This window comes from Salmo salar, chromosome 07 (assembly GCF_965601325.2).
Source record: "Salmo salar chromosome 07, fSalSal1, whole genome shotgun sequence".
Taxonomy (NCBI): Eukaryota; Metazoa; Chordata; class Actinopteri; order Salmoniformes; family Salmonidae; genus Salmo; species Salmo salar.
Window position 1 is genome coordinate 4,427,990 of NC_138297.1, and position 17,364 is coordinate 4,445,353.

The 17,364-nt window shown below is 46.6% G+C and overlaps 1 protein-coding gene across 2 annotated transcripts in view; it reads left to right on the forward strand.

The window, feature by feature from the left end:
- LOC106608435 (lecithin retinol acyltransferase b, tandem duplicate 1) overlaps positions 1 to 16,780 on the forward strand; it is an 82,635-nt gene extending 65,855 nt beyond the window's left edge. Inside the window, exons 17-19 of one of the 2 annotated variants that reach the window (XM_082977323.1) lie at positions 5,858 to 5,975; positions 14,184 to 14,274; positions 14,778 to 16,780. In XM_082977323.1, the coding sequence (XP_082833449.1) occupies positions 5,858 to 5,975; positions 14,184 to 14,274; positions 14,778 to 14,852 (284 nt within the window). In that variant the 3' untranslated portion in view covers positions 14,853 to 16,780. The remainder of the gene's footprint in view (positions 1 to 5,857; positions 5,976 to 14,183; positions 14,275 to 14,777) is intronic. The other variant, XM_045721433.2, reaches the window with a different exon arrangement.
- Positions 16,781 to 17,364: the final 584 nt, after the last annotated feature.

Consider the following 17,364-nt stretch of genomic DNA (forward strand, 5'->3'; position numbering starts at 1 on the left):
ATATTAATAGACTCTCTCCTCAGGTGTGATATTAATAGACTCTCTCCTCAGGTGTGATATTAATAGACTCTCTCTCCTCAGGTGTGATATTAATAGACTCTCTCCTCAGGTGTGATATTAATAGACTCTCTCTCCTCAGGTGTGATATTAATAGACTCTCTCTCCTCAGGTGTGATATTAATAGACTCTCTCCTCAGGTGTGATATTAATAGACTCTCTCCTCAGGTGTGATATTAATAGACTCTCTCCTCAGGTGTGATATTAATAGACTCTCTCCTCAGGTGTGATATTAATAGACTCTCTCTCCTCAGGTGTGATATTAATAGACTCTCTCTCCTCAGGTGTGATATTAATAGACTCTCTCCTCAGGTGTGATATTAATAGACTCTCTCTCCTCAGGTGTGATATTAATAGACTCTCTCCTCAGGTGTGATATTAATAGACTCTCTCTCCTCAGGTGTGATATTAATAGACTCTCTCTCCTCAGGTGTGATATTAATAGACTCTCTCCTCAGGTGTGATATTAATAGACTCTCTCTCCTCAGGTGTGATATTAATAGACTCTCTCTCCTCAGGTGTGATATTAATAGACTCTCTCTCCTCAGGTGTGATATTAATAGACTCTCTCTCCTCAGGTGTGATATTAATAGACTCTCTCTCCTCAGGTGTGATATTAATAGACTCTCTCTCCTCAGGTGTGATATTAATAGACTCTCTCCTCAGGTGTGATATTAATAGACTCTCTCCTCAGGTGTGATATTAATAGACTCTCTCTCCTCAGGTGTGATATTAATAGACTCTCTCCTCAGGTGTGATATTAATAGACTCTCTCTCCTCAGGTGTGATATTAATAGACTCTCTCTCCTCAGGTGTGATATTAATAGACTCTCTCTCCTCAGGTGTGATATTAATAGACTCTCTCCTCAGGTGTGATATTAATAGACTCTCTCCTCAGGTGTGATATTAATAGACTCTCTCTCCTCAGGTGTGATATTAATAGACTCTCTCTCCTCAGGTGTGATATTAATAGACTCTCTCTCCTCAGGTGTGATATTAATAGACTCTCTCTCCTCAGGTGTGATATTAATAGACTCTCTCTCCTCAGGTGTGATATTAATAGACTCTCTCTCTCCTCAGGTGTGATATTAATAGACTCTCTCTCCTCAGGTGTGATATTAATAGACTCTCTCTCCTCAGGTGTGATATTAATAGACTCTCTCTCCTCAGGTGTGATATTAATAGACTCTCTCTCCTCAGGTGTGATATTAATAGACTCTCTCCTCAGGTGTGATATTAATAGACTCTCTCTCCTCAGGTGTGATATTAATAGACTCTCTCCTCAGGTGTGATATTAATAGACTCTCTCTCCTCAGGTGTGATATTAATAGACTCTCTCTCCTCAGGTGTGATATTAATAGACTCTCTCCTCAGGTGTGATATTAATAGACTCTCTCCTCAGGTGTGATATTAATAGACTCTCTCCTCAGGTGTGATATTAATAGACTCTCTCCTCAGGTGTGATATTAATAGACTCTCTCTCCTCAGGTGTGATATTAATAGACTCTCTCTCCTCAGGTGTGATATTAATAGACTCTCTCTCCTCAGGTGTGATATTAATAGACTCTCTCTCCTCAGGTGTGATATTAATAGACTCTCTCTCCTCAGGTGTGATATTAATAGACTCTCTCTCCTCAGGTGTGATATTAATAGACTCTCTCTCTCCTCAGGTGTGATATTAATAGACTCTCTCTCCTCAGGTGTGATATTAATAGACTCTCTCTCCTCAGGTGTGATATTAATAGACTCTCTCTCCTCAGGTGTGATATTAATAGACTCTCTCTCCTCAGGTGTGATATTAATAGACTCTCTCTCCTCAGGTGTGATATTAATAGACTCTCTCTCCTCAGGTGTGATATTAATAGACTCTCTCTCCTCAGGTGTGATATTAATAGACTCTCTCCTCAGGTGTGATATTAATAGACTCTCTCTCCTCAGGTGTGATATTAATAGACTCTCTCTCCTCAGGTGTGATATTAATAGACTCTCTCTCCTCAGGTGTGATATTAATAGACTCTCTCTCCTCAGGTGTGATATTAATAGACTCTCTCTCCTCAGGTGTGATATTAATAGACTCTCTCTCCTCAGGTGTGATATTAATAGACTCTCTCCTCAGGTGTGATATTAATAGACTCTCTCCTCAGGTGTGATATTAATAGACTCTCTCTCCTCAGGTGTGATATTAATAGACTCTCTCTCCTCAGGTGTGATATTAATAGACTCTCTCTCCTCAGGTGTGATATTAATAGACTCTCTCTCCTCAGGTGTGATATTAATAGACTCTCTCTCCTCAGGTGTGATATTAATAGACTCTCTCTCCTCAGGTGTGATATTAATAGACTCTCTCTCCTCAGGTGTGATATTAATAGACTCTCTCTCCTCAGGTGTGATATTAATAGACTCTCTCCTCAGGTGTGATATTAATAGACTCTCTCCTCAGGTGTGATATTAATAGACTCTCTCTCCTCAGGTGTGATATTAATAGACTCTCTCTCCTCAGGTGTGATATTAATAGACTCTCTCTCCTCAGGTGTGATATTAATAGACTCTCTCTCCTCAGGTGTGATATTAATAGACTCTCTCTCCTCAGGTGTGATATTAATAGACTCTCTCCTCAGGTGTGATATTAATAGACTCTCTCTCCTCAGGTGTGATATTAATAGACTCTCTCTCCTCAGGTGTGATATTAATAGACTCTCTCTCCTCAGGTGTGATATTAATAGACTCTCTCCTCAGGTGTGATATTAATAGACTCTCTCTCCTCAGGTGTGATATTAATAGACTCTCTCTCCTCAGGTGTGATATTAATAGACTCTCTCTCCTCAGGTGTGATATTAATAGACTCTCTCTCCTCAGGTGTGATATTAATAGACTCTCTCTCCTCAGGTGTGATATTAATAGACTCTCTCTCCTCAGGTGTGATATTAATAGACTCTCTCTCCTCAGGTGTGATATTAATAGACTCTCTCTCCTCAGGTGTGATATTAATAGACTCTCTCTCCTCAGGTGTGATATTAATAGACTCTCTCTCCTCAGGTGTGATATTAATAGACTCTCTCTCCTCAGGTGTGATATTAATAGACTCTCTCTCCTCAGGTGTGATATTAATAGACTCTCTCTCCTCAGGTGTGATATTAATAGACTCTCTCTCCTCAGGTGTGATATTAATAGACTCTCTCTCCTCAGGTGTGATATTAATAGACTCTCTCCTCAGGTGTGATATTAATAGACTCTCTCTCCTCAGGTGTGATATTAATAGACTCTCTCTCCTCAGGTGTGATATTAATAGACTCTCTCTCCTCAGGTGTGATATTAATAGACTCTCTCTCCTCAGGTGTGATATTAATAGACTCTCTCCTCAGGTGTGATATTAATAGACTCTCTCTCCTCAGGTGTGATATTAATAGACTCTCTCCTCAGGTGTGATATTAATAGACTCTCTCTCTCCTCAGGTGTGATATTAATAGACTCTCTCTCCTCAGGTGTGATATTAATAGACTCTCTCTCCTCAGGTGTGATATTAATAGACTCTCTCTCCTCAGGTGTGATATTAATAGACTCTCTCCTCAGGTGTGATATTAATAGACTCTCTCTCCTCAGGTGTGATATTAATAGACTCTCTCCTCAGGTGTGATATTAATAGACTCTCTCTCCTCAGGTGTGATATTAATAGACTCTCTCTCCTCAGGTGTGATATTAATAGACTCTCTCTCCTCAGGTGTGATATTAATAGACTCTCTCTCCTCAGGTGTGATATTAATAGACTCTCTCTCCTCAGGTGTGATATTAATAGACTCTCTCTCCTCAGGTGTGATATTAATAGACTCTCTCCTCAGGTGTGATATTAATAGACTCTCTCTCCTCAGGTGTGATATTAATAGACTCTCTCTCCTCAGGTGTGATATTAATAGACTCTCTCTCCTCAGGTGTGATATTAATAGACTCTCTCTCCTCAGGTGTGATATTAATAGACTCTCTCTCCTCAGGTGTGATATTAATAGACTCTCTCTCCTCAGGTGTGATATTAATAGACTCTCTCTCCTCAGGTGTGATATTAATAGACTCTCTCTCCTCAGGTGTGATATTAATAGACTCTCTCTCCTCAGGTGTGATATTAATAGACTCTCTCTCCTCAGGTGTGATATTAATAGACTCTCTCTCCTCAGGTGTGATATTAATAGACTCTCTCCTCAGGTGTGATATTAATAGACTCTCTCTCCTCAGGTGTGATATTAATAGACTCTCTCTCCTCAGGTGTGATATTAATAGACTCTCTCTCCTCAGGTGTGATATTAATAGACTCTCTCTCCTCAGGTGTGATATTAATAGACTCTCTCCTCAGGTGTGATATTAATAGACTCTCTCTCCTCAGGTGTGATATTAATAGACTCTCTCCTCAGGTGTGATATTAATAGACTCTCTCTCCTCAGGGTGTGATATTAATAGACTCTCTCTCCTCAGGTGTGATATTAATAGACTCTCTCCTCAGGTGTGATATTAATAGACTCTCTCTCTCCTCAGGTGTGATATTAATAGACTCTCTCTCCTCAGGTGTGATATTAATAGACTCTCTTCCTCAGGTGTGATATTAATAGACTCTCTCCTCAGGTGTGATATTAATAGACTCTCTTCCTCAGGTGTGATATTAATAGACTCTCTCTCCTCAGGTGTGATATTAATAGACTCTCTCTCCTCAGGTGTGATATTAATAGACTCTCTCTCCTCAGGTGTGATATTAATAGACTCTCTCTCCTCAGGTGTGATATTAATAGACTCTCTCTCCTCAGGTGTGATATTAATAGACTCTCTCTCCTCAGGTGTGATATTAATAGACTCTCTCCTCAGGTGTGATATTAATAGACTCTCTCTCCTCAGGTGTGATATTAATAGACTCTCTCCTCAGGTGTGATATTAATAGACTCTCTCTCCTCAGGTGTGATATTAATAGACTCTCTCCTCAGGTGTGATATTAATAGACTCTCTCTCCTCAGGTGTGATATTAATAGACTCTCTCTCTCCTCAGGTGTGATATTAATAGACTCTCTCCTCAGGTGTGATATTAATAGACTCTCTCCTCAGGTGTGATATTAATAGACTCTCTCCTCAGGTGTGATATTAATAGACTCTCTCTCCTCAGGTGTGATATTAATAGACTCTCTCTCTCCTCAGGTGTGATATTAATAGACTCTCTCTCCTCAGGTGTGATATTAATAGACTCTCTCCTCAGGTGTGATATTAATAGACTCTCTCCTCAGGTGTGATATTAATAGACTCTCTCTCTCCTCAGGTGTGATATTAATAGACTCTCTCTCCTCAGGTGTGATATTAATAGACTCTCTCTCCTCAGGTGTGATATTAATAGACTCTCTCTCCTCAGGTGTGATATTAATAGACTCTCTCTCCTCAGGTGTGATATTAATAGACTCTCTCTCCTCAGGTGTGATATTAATAGACTCTCTCTCCTCAGGTGTGATATTAATAGACTCTCTCTCCTCAGGTGTGATATTAATAGACTCTCTCTCCTCAGGTGTGATATTAATAGACTCTCTCTCCTCAGGTGTGATATTAATAGACTCTCTCTCCTCAGGTGTGATATTAATAGACTCTCTCTCCTCAGGTGTGATATTAATAGACTCTCTCCTCAGGTGTGATATTAATAGACTCTCTCTCTCTCTCCTCAGGTGTGATATTAATAGACTCTCTCTCCTCAGGTGTGATATTAATAGACTCTCTCTCCTCAGGTGTGATATTAATAGACTCTCTCTCCTCAGGTGTGATATTAATAGACTCTCTCTCTCAGGTGTGATTTCACGTCACCCCCTTTACTTCCCCTACCTGAAGAAACACCTGACTGAAACAGTGGTGGAGGAATATTTCCATCATCTCATACAGCCAGACACACATGATGCTGTCACACGGTAAGACTGGAGGGTATGACCATGGTATTAATGGAGAGGGGGGGGGGGGGTATGACCATGGTATTAATGGAGAGGGGGGGGGGGGTATGACCATGGTATTAATGGAGAGGGGGGGGGGGGGTATGACCATGGTATTAATGGAGGGGGGGGGGGGGTATGACCATCGGTATTAATGGAGAGGGGGGGGGGGGGTATGACCATGGTATTAATGAGAGGGGGGGGGGTATGACCATGGTATTAAATGGAGAGGGGGGGGGGTATGACCATGGTATTAATGGAGAGGGGGGGGGGGGGTATGACCATGGTATTAATGGAGAGGGGGGGGGGGGTATGACCATGGTATTAATGGAGAGGGGGGGGGGGGGTATGACCATGGTATTAATGGAGAGGGGGGGGGGGTATGACCATGGTATTAATGGAGAGGGGGGGGGGGGGTATGACCATGGTATTAATGGAGAGGGGGGGGGGGGGTATGACCATGGTATTAATGGAGAGGGGGGGGGGGGGGTATGACCATGGTATTAATGGAGAGGGGGGGGGGGGTATGACCATGGTATTAATGGAGAGGGGGGGGGGTATGACCATGGTATTAATGGAGAGGGGGGGTATGACCATGGTATTAATGGAGAGGGGGGGGTATGACCATGGTATTAATGGAGGGGGGGGGGGGGTATGACCATGGTATTAATGGAGAGGGGGGGGGGGGTATGACCATGGTATTAATGGAGGGGGGGGGTATGACCATGGTATTAATGGAGAGGGGGGGTATGACCATGGTATTAATGGAGAGGGGGGGTATGACCATGGTATTAATGGAGGGGGGGGTATGACCATGGTATTAATGGAGAGGGGGGGGGGGTATGACCATGGTATTAATGGAGAGGGGGGGGGGGTATGACCATGGTATTAATGGAGAGGGGGGGGGGGTATGACCATGGTATTAATGGAGGGGGGGGGGGGTATGACCATGGTATTAATGGAGAGGGGGGGGTATGACCATGGTATTAATGGAGAGGGGGGGGGGTATGACCATGGTATTAATGGGGAGGGGGGGGGTATGACCATGGTATTAATGGAGAGGGGGGGGTATGACCATGGTATTAATGGAGAGGGGGGGGGGTATGACCATGGTATTAATGGAGAGGGGGGGGGTATGACCATGGTATTAATGGGGGGGGGGGGGTATGACCATGGTATTAATGGAGAGGGGGGGTATGACCATGGTATTAATGGAGAGGGGGGGTATGACCATGGTATTAATGGAGAGGGGGGGTATGACCATGGTATTAATGGAGAGGGGGGGTATGACCATGGTATTAATGGAGAGAAGGGGGGGGTATGACCATGGTATTAATGGAGGGGGGGGGGGTATGACCATGGTATTAATGGAGAGGGGGGGGGGGTATGACCATGGTATTAATGGAGAGGGGGGGTATGACCATGGTATTAATGGAGAGGGGGGGGGGTATGACCATGGTATTAATGGAGAGGGGGGGGGGGTATGACCATGGTATTAATGGAGAGGGGGGGTATGACCATGGTATTAATGGGGGGGATGACCATGGTATTAATGGAGAGGGGGGGGTATGACCATGGTATTAATGGAGAGGGGGGGGGGGTATGACCATGGTATTAATGGAGAGGGGGGGGGGGTTATGACCATGGTATTAATGGAGAGGGGGGGGTATGACCATGGTGTTAATGGGGGGGGGGGGTATGACCATGGTATTAATGGAGAGGGGGGGGTATGACCATGGTATTAATGGAGGGGGGGGGGGTATGACCATGGTATTAATGGAGAGGGGGGGGGTATGACCATGGTATTAATGGAGAGGGGGGGGTATGACCATGGTATTAATGGAGAGGGGGGGGGTGGGGGGGGTATGACCATGGTATTAATGGAGAGGGGGGGGTATGACCATGGTATTAATGGAGAGGGGGGGGGGGTATGACCATGGTATTAATGGAGAGGGGAGGGTATGACCATGGTATTAATGGAGAGGGGGGGTATGACCATGGTATTAATGGAGAGGGGGGGGTATGACCATGGTATTAATGGAGAGGGGGGGGTATGACCATGGTATTAATGGAGAGGGGGGGTATGACCATGGTATTAATGGAGAGGGGGGGGTATGACCATGGTATTAATGGAGAGGGGGGGGTATGACCATGGTATTAATGGAGAGGGGGGGGGTATGACCATGGTATTAATGGAGAGGGGGGGGTATGACCATGGTATTAATGGAGAGGGGGGGGTATGACCATGGTATTAATGGAGAGGGGGGGGGTATGACCATGGTATTAATGGAGAGGGGGGGGTATGACCATGGTATTAATGGAGAGGGGGGGGTATGACCATGGTATTAATGGAGAGGGGGGGGGTATGACCATGGTATTAATGGAGAGGGGGGGTATGACCATGGTATTAATGGAGAGGGGGGGGTATGACCATGGTATTAATGGAGAGGGGGGGGGGTATGACCATGGTATTAATGGAGAGGGGGGGGGGTATGACCATGGTATTAATGGAGAGGGGGGGGTATGACCATGGTATTAATGGAGAGGTAGGGGGGGGGTATGACCATGGTATTAATGGAGGGGGGGGGGGGTATGACCATGGTATTAATGGAGAGGGGGGGTATGACCATGGTATTAATGGAGAGGGGGGGGGTATGACCATGGTATTAATGGAGAGGGGGGGTATGACCATGGTATTAATGGAGAGGGGGGGGGTATGACCATGGTATTAATGGAGAGGGGGGGTATGACCATGGTATTAATGGAGAGGAGGGGGTATGACCATGGTATTAATGGAGAGGGGGGGGGGGTATGACCATGGTATTAATGGAGAGGGGGGGGGTATGACCATGGTATTAATGGAGAGGGGGGGGGGGTATGACCATGGTATTAATGGAGAGGGGGGGGGGGTATGACCATGGTATTAATGGAGAGGGGGGGGGGGTATGACCATGGTATTAATGGAGAGGGGGGGGGGTATGACCATGGTATTAATGGAGAGGGGGGGTATGACCATGGTATTAATGGAGAGGGGGGGTATGACCATGGTATTAATGGAGAGGGGGGGGGTATGACCATGGTATTAATGGAGAGGGGGGGGTATGACCATGGTATTAATGGAGAGGGGGGGGTATGACCATGGTATTAATGGAGAGGGGGGGGTATGACCATGGTATTAATGGAGAGGGGGGGGGTATGACCATGGTATTAATGGAGAGGGGGGGGGTATGACCATGGTATTAATGGAGAGGGGGGGGGTATGACCATGGTATTAATGGAGAGGGGGGGGGTATGACCATGGTATTAATGGAGAGGGGGGGGGTATGACCATGGTATTAATGGAGAGGGGGGGGTATGACCATGGTATTAATGGGGGGGATGACCATGGTATTAATGGAGAGGGGGGGTATGACCATGGTATTAATGGGGGGGGATGACCATGTATTAATGGGGGGGGGGGGGTATGACCATGGTATTAATGGAGAGGGGGGGGGGTATGACCATGGTATTAATGGAGAGGGGGGGTATGACCATGGTATTAATGGAGAGGGGGGGGTATGACCATGGTATTAATGGAGAGGGGGGGGTATGACCATGGTATTAATGGAGAGGGGGGGTATGACCATGGTATTAATGGAGAGGGGGGGGTATGACCATGGTATTAATGGAGAGGGGGGGGTATGACCATGGTATTAATGGAGAGGGGGGGGGTATGACCATGGTATTAATGGAGAGGGGGGGGGTATGACCATGGTATTAATGGAGAGGGGGGGGGTATGACCATGGTATTAATGGAGAGGGGGGGGTATGACCATGGTATTAATGGAGAGGGGGGGTATGACCATGGTATTAATGGAGAGGGGGGGGGTATGACCATGGTATTAATGGAGAGGGGGGGGTATGACCATGGTATTAATGGAGAGGGGGGGTATGACCATGGTATTAATGGAGAGGGGGGGGGGGTATGACCATGGTATTAATGGAGAGGGGGGGGGGAGTATGACCATGGTATTAATGGAGAGGGGGGGGGTATGACCATGGTATTAATGGAGAGGGGGGGGGGGGGTATGACCATGGTATTAATAGAGAGGGGGGGGGGGTATGACCATGGTATTAATGGAGAGGGGGGGGTATGACCATGGTATTAATGGAGAGGGGGGGGTATGACCATGGTATTAATGGAGAGGGGGGGGTATGACCATGGTATTAATGGAGAGGGGGGGGTATGACCATGGTATTAATGGAGAGGGGGGGGTATGACCATGGTATTAATGGAGAGGGGGGGGGGGTATGACCATGGTATTAATGGAGAGGGGGGGGGTATGACCATGGTATTAATGGAGAGGGGGGGGTATGACCATGGTATTAATGGAGAGGGGGGGGTATGACCATGGTATTAATGGAGAGGGGGGGGTATGACCATGGTATTAATGGAGAGGGGGGGGGTATGACCATGGTATTAATGGAGAGGGGGGGGGTATGACCATGGTATTAATGGAGAGGGGGGGGGTATGACCATGGTATTAATGGAGAGGGGGGGGTATGACCATGGTATTAATGGAGAGGGGGGGGTTATGACCATGGTATTAATGGAGAGGGGGGGGGTATGACCATGGTATTAATGGGGGGGTATGACCATGGTATTAATGGAGAGGGGGGGTATGACCATGGTATTAATGGGGGGGATGACCATGGTATTAATGGGGGGGGGGGGTATGACCATGGTATTAATGGAGAGGGGGGGGTATGACCATGGTATTAATGGAGAGGGGGGGGGTATGACCATGGTATTAATGGAGAGGGGGGGGGTATGACCATGGTATTAATGGAGAGGGGGGGGGTATGACCATGGTATTAATGGAGAGGGGGGGGTATGACCATGGTATTAATGGAGAGGGGGGGGGTATGACCATGGTATTAATGGAGAGGGGGGGGGTATGACCATGGTATTAATGGAGAGGGGGGGTATGACCATGGTATTAATGGAGAGGGGGGGTATGACCATGGTATTAATGGAGAGGGGGGGGTATGACCATGGTATTAATGGAGAGGGGGGGGGGGTATGACCATGGTATTAATGGAGAGGGGGGGGGGGGTAGGACCATGGTATTAATGGAGAGGGGGGGTATGACCATGGTATTAATATGACCATGGTATTAATGGAGAGGGGGGGGGGTATGACCATGGTATTAATGGAGAGGGGGGGGGTATGACCATGGTATTAATGGAGAGGGGGGGGGTATGACCATGGTATTAATGGAGAGGGGGGGGGGGTATGACCATGGTATTAATGGAGAGGGGGGGGGGTATGACCATGGTATTAATGGAGAGGGGGGGGGGTATGACCATGGTATTAATGGAGAGGGGGGGTATGACCATGGTATTAATGGAGAGGGGGGGGTATGACCATGGTATTAATGGAGAGGGGGGGGTATGACCATGGTATTAATGGAGAGGGGGGGGTATGACCATGGTATTAATGGAGAGGGGGGGGTATGACCATGGTATTAATGGAGAGGGGGGGGTATGACCATGGTATTAATGGAGAGGGGGGGGTTATGACCATGGTATTAATGGAGAGGGGGGGGGTATGACCATGGTATTAATGGAGAGGGGGGGGTATGACCATGGTATTAATGGAGAGGGGGGGTATGACCATGGTATTAATGGAGAGGGGGGGGTATGACCATGGTATTAATGGAGAGGGGGGGGTATGACCATGGTATTAATGGAGAGGGGGGGTATGACCATGGTATTAATGGAGAGGGGGGGGGTATGACCATGGTATTAATGGAGAGGGGGGGGGGTATGACCATGGTATTAATGGAGAGGGGGGGGTATGACCATGGTATTAATGGAGAGGGGGGGGGTATGACCATGGTATTAATGGAGAGGGGGGGGGTATGACCATGGTATTAATGGAGAGGGGGGGGTATGACCATGGTATTAATGGAGAGGGGGGGGGGTATGACCATGGTATTAATGGAGAGGGGGGGGTATGACCATGGTATTAATGGAGAGGGGGGGGTATGACCATGGTATTAATGGAGAGGGGGGGTATGACCATGGTATTAATGGAGAGGGGGGGTATGACCATGGTATTAATGGAGAGGGGGGGGTATGACCATGGTATTAATGGAGAGGGGGGGGAGTATGACCATGGTATTAATGGAGAGGGGGGGTATGACCATGGTATTAATGGAGAGGGGGGGGGTATGACCATGGTATTAATGGAGAGGGGGGGGGTATGACCATGGTATTAATGGAGAGGGGGGGGGGGTATGACCATGGTATTAATGGAGAGGGGGGGGGGTATGACCATGGTATTAATGGAGAGGGGGGGGTATGACCATGGTATTAATGGAGAGGGGGGGGGTATGACCATGGTATTAATGGAGAGGGGGGGGTATGACCATGGTATTAATGGAGAGGGGGGGTATGACCATGGTATTAATGGAGAGGGGGGGTATGACCATGGTATTAATGGAGAGGGGGGGGTATGACCATGGTATTAATGGAGAGGGGGGGGTATGACCATGGTATTAATGGAGAGGGGGGGGGTATGACCATGGTATTAATGGAGAGGGGGGGGGTATGACCATGGTATTAATGGAGAGGGGGGGGGTATGACCATGGTATTAATGGAGAGGGGGGGGTATGACCATGGTATTAATGGAGAGGGGGGGGGGGTATGACCATGGTATTAATGGAGAGGGGGGGGTATGACCATGGTATTAATGGAGAGGGGGGGGGTATGACCATGGTATTAATGGAGAGGGGGGGGGTATGACCATGGTATTAATGGAGAGGGGGGGGGTATGACCATGGTATTAATGGAGAGGGGGGGGGTATGACCATGGTATTAATGGAGAGGGGGGGGGTATGACCATGGTATTAATGGAGAGGGGGGGGGGTATGACCATGGTATTAATGGAGAGGGGGGGGGTATGACCATGGTATTAATGGAGGGGGGGGGGTATGACCATGGTATTAATGGAGAGGGGGGGGGTATGACCATGGTATTAATGGAGAGGGGGGGGGGTATGACCATGGTATTAATGGAGAGGGGGGGGTATGACCATGGTATTAATAGAGAGGGGGGGGTATGACCATGGTATTAATGGAGAGGGGGGGGTATGACCATGGTATTAATAGAGAGGGGGGGGTATGACCATGGTATTAATGGAGAGGGGGGGGGTATGACCATGGTATTAATGGAGAGGGGGGGGGGTATGACCATGGTATTAATGGAGAGGGGGGGGGTATGACCATGGTATTAATGGAGGGGGGGGGGTATGACCATGGTATTAATGGAGGGGGGGGGGGTATGACCATGGTATTAATGGAGAGGGGGGGGTATTACCATGGTATTAATGGAGAGGGGGGGGGTATGACCATGGTATTAATGGAGGGGGGGGGTATTACCATGGTATTAATGGAGAGGGGGGGGGGGGGGTATGAACAAGTGGTGTTGGAGGGCCAGTAGGAGGCGCTCTTTCCTCTGGTCTAAAATATGCCCCAGGGCAGTGATTGGGGACATTGCCCTGTGTTGGGTTGCCGTCTTTTGGATGGGACGTTAAACGGGGTGTCCTTACCTCTCTGAGGTCAAGAGTAGGAGTGTTAACCCCTGGTGTCCTGGTTTAATTCCCAATCCGTCCCTCAGACCATCACGGTCACCTAACAATCCGCAGTTTACAATTGGCTCGTTCATCCCCCTCCTCCTCTCCCCTGTAACTGTTCCCCAGGTCGTTGCTGTAAATCAGAACGTGTTGTCAGTCCACTTACCTGGTAAAATAACGGATAAATAAATAAATAAAATTACTAGACTGGGGGGGGGGGGGGGGTATGGGGGGGGGGGGGGGGGTGACCATGGTAATTTAACAGACGACAGATGTGTTTTAATGAGCCTCCACACCAAGGGTGGAGGAGGAGGAGGGCTGTAGGGTCGGAGTCCCAAATGATTCCCTATTCCCTTGTATAGTGCACTACGACCCAATGGGTCCTTGTCAAACGTAGTGCACTATATATAAGGAATAGGTTGCCCTTTGGGACTCGCACTCTGTTTCCTCCAGCGTTTAAGCACAGCTCCCACGTCTGACAGTGATTATGCTAACAAGACCGTGTGTGTGTGTGTGTGTGTGTGTGTGTGTGTGTGTGTGTGTGTGTGTGTTCTTCTCTCCTCTCCTGTAGTTATGAGTTACCAGGGATTCATGCTCTCAACTTCGTCCTGCAAAGCTCTCTGGGAGGGGGTGGGGTGGCATCGATACGCTGTGACCCTCAGGTAGCATACACACACACACACATACACACACACACACACACACACACACACATACACATACACATACATATACATATACATACACACACACACACACACACACACACACACACACACACACATACACACACACACATATACACACACACACACACACATTCAGGCACAGACACGTGTTTTCAGTCTATCGGTAAAATAGCGAATTCTTAGTGAGATTTCTGCTAACACATTAACATAATTTAGCCCTGTAAGGCTTACAGTATAAAGGGTTTAAATCTCTCTCTCTTCCTCTCTCTTCCTCTCTCTCTCTTTTCCTCTCTCTCTGCCTCTCTCTCTCTTCCTCTCTCTCTCTTCCTCTCTCTCTCTCTCTGCCTCTCTCTCTCTGCCTCTCTCTCTCTACCTCTCTCTGCCTCTCTCTCTCTCTCTTTCTCTCTCTCTCTCTCTCTCTCTCTCTCTCTCTGCCTCTCTCTCTCTTTCTCTCTCTCTTCCTCTCTCTGCTTTAGGGTAAAGCCTATGGTCAGATGCTGCTGGACCTCAAACTGACCGGCTTGCCAGACCTCAAGTCTCTGGTCGACTGAGACGGGGGGAGAGAGAAAGACGGAGAGAGAGCGAGAGAGAGGAAAAATATATGAATAAATATAGAGATGTTTTGTTGGCCAATGGAGAATCCTCATGATATATCCTGCCTACACACATTGATTCAGGAGTGTTAGAAGAAGAGACGGCATTATCTCGGTGTGTGTGTGTGGAGGTATTCTCACTAACTGCATCTCAAATGCACCCTATTCCCTATATAGTGCACTACTTTTGACTTTTGACCATGGCCCCATAAAGAATACAGTAGGGTGCAGTTTGGGACTTAAACATGATCAGTTTGTAAAGATAGGCACATAGTTTAATGATACAGAGCATTATCTTACTGCTGGGACTCAGTTTGTAAAGATAATGCTCTAGCATTAAACTATGTTCCTATCTTACTGCTGGGACTCAGTTTGTAAAGATAATGCTCTAGCATTAAACTATGTTCCTATCTTACTGCTGGGACTCAGTTTGTAAAGATAATGCTCTAGCATTAAACTATGTTCCTATCTTACTGCTGGGTCTCAGATCAGTTTGTAAAGATAATGCTCTAGCATTAAACTATGTTCCTGTCTTACTGCTGGGTCTCAGATCAGTTTGTAAAGATAATGCTCTAGCATTAAACTATGTTCCTGTCTTACTGCTGGGTCTCAGATCAGTTTGTAAAGATAATGCTCTATGTGCCTGTCTTACTGTGCATTTGGACAGACAAACACTAAACTGACAGGAAGATACTGATACTATATACCTTCTTACCACTTCCTGTTGAAGGAGGATTCTGTACCTTCTGGCCCACTTCCTGTTGAAGGAAGATACTGTACCTTCTGGCCCACTTACCACTTCCTGTTGAAGGAGGATTCTGTACCTTCTGGCCCACTTCCTGTTGAAGGAAGATACTGTACCTTCTGGCCCACTTACCACTTCCTGTTGAAGGAGGATTCTGTACCTTCTGGCCCACTTCCTGTTGAAGGAGGATTCTGTACCTTCTGGCCCACTTCCTGTTGAAGGAGGATTCTGTACCTTCTGGCCCACTTCCTGTTGAAAGAGGATTCTGTACCTTCTGGCCCACTTCCTGTTGAAGGAGGATTCTGTACCTTCTGGCCCACTTCCTGTTGAAGGAGGATTCTGTACCTTCTGGCCCACTTGCTTCAACGTTGGACAGACGACATATTTCTAGATGGTACAAAGCGAGAGAAGATGTTCTGAAACAAAGTTTACATTTTTTTTAAAAACGCTCCTTTGTTTTAGTTTCTTGTTTCAAAATATTCTTCCCAATGACTGAACACAACAAGCCGAGTTTTAAAGGACGACGTCTGCCGTAGTCTAGATGCATCCCAAATGGCACCCTGTTCCCTACATAGTGCACTTCTTTTATCCAGAGCCCTATTTGGGGCTACATAGGGAATAAGGTGCCATTTGGGATTTAACCTATGTGTTTATTACAGAGAAAACCACTTTATTGGGACTATAGAACAATATATCTGCTAGTGGCAGCTGTTTTTGTTAATAACCATATCCACAACCGCCTACCGGTGATAAAGTGAAAAAACAGAGGCCCACACCTGACCCAGACCCGCTAATTTAGAAAATGCCTCTTGGCTACAATCAGAGATGACAGAACGATTTTTTTAGACAGGTGGTGCAGGATTTAGTTTTGCCTGATTATAGATATATTTCTGCTTTATAATTTGCGACGCTTCGTTAAGCTATTTGTTAGTCAACTTGTCTATAATTAGTTATATGCAGCTTCACTTCTGTTTTATATTTTACCCTAGAAGACTAAAATTAACTTTTGCTCAACAGAATGATGTCATAAAGGGATAGAATGAATGCTTCAATCTACACTAAACTGAACAAAAAATATAAATGTAAAATTTTGGTCCCATGTTTCATGAGATGAAATAAAATATCCCAGAAATGTTCCGTTCTCTTGAATGTTGGGCCTAAATTTGTTTACATCCCTGTTAGTGAACATTTTCTCCTTTGCCAATAAAATCCATCCTCCTGCCAGGTGTGGCATCTCAAGAAGCTGATTAAACAGCATGATCATTACACATGTGCACCTTGTGCTGGGGACACTAAAATATCACTCAAATGTACAGTTTGGACACAAAACAATGCCACAGACGTCTCAAGTTTTGAGGGAGTGTGCAATTGGCATGCTGACTGCAGGAATGTCCAACAGGATGATGATGCCATAGAATGTAATGTTAATTTCTCTACCATATGCCGCCTCCAACGTCATTTTAGAAAAGTTGGCTGTATGTCCAAACGGCCTCACAACCGCAGACCACGTGTAAACCCAGAACCTCCACATCCGGCTTCTTCACCTGCGAGGTCATCTGAGACCAGCCACCCAGACAGCTGATGAAACGGGAGTATTTCTGTATGTAATAAAGTCCTTTTGTGGGGGAAAACGAATTCTGACTGGATGGGCCTGACTCCCCAGTGGGTGGGCCTAAGCCCTGGGCAAGGCTTCATGTGAAATCCATAGATTAGGGCTTAAATAAA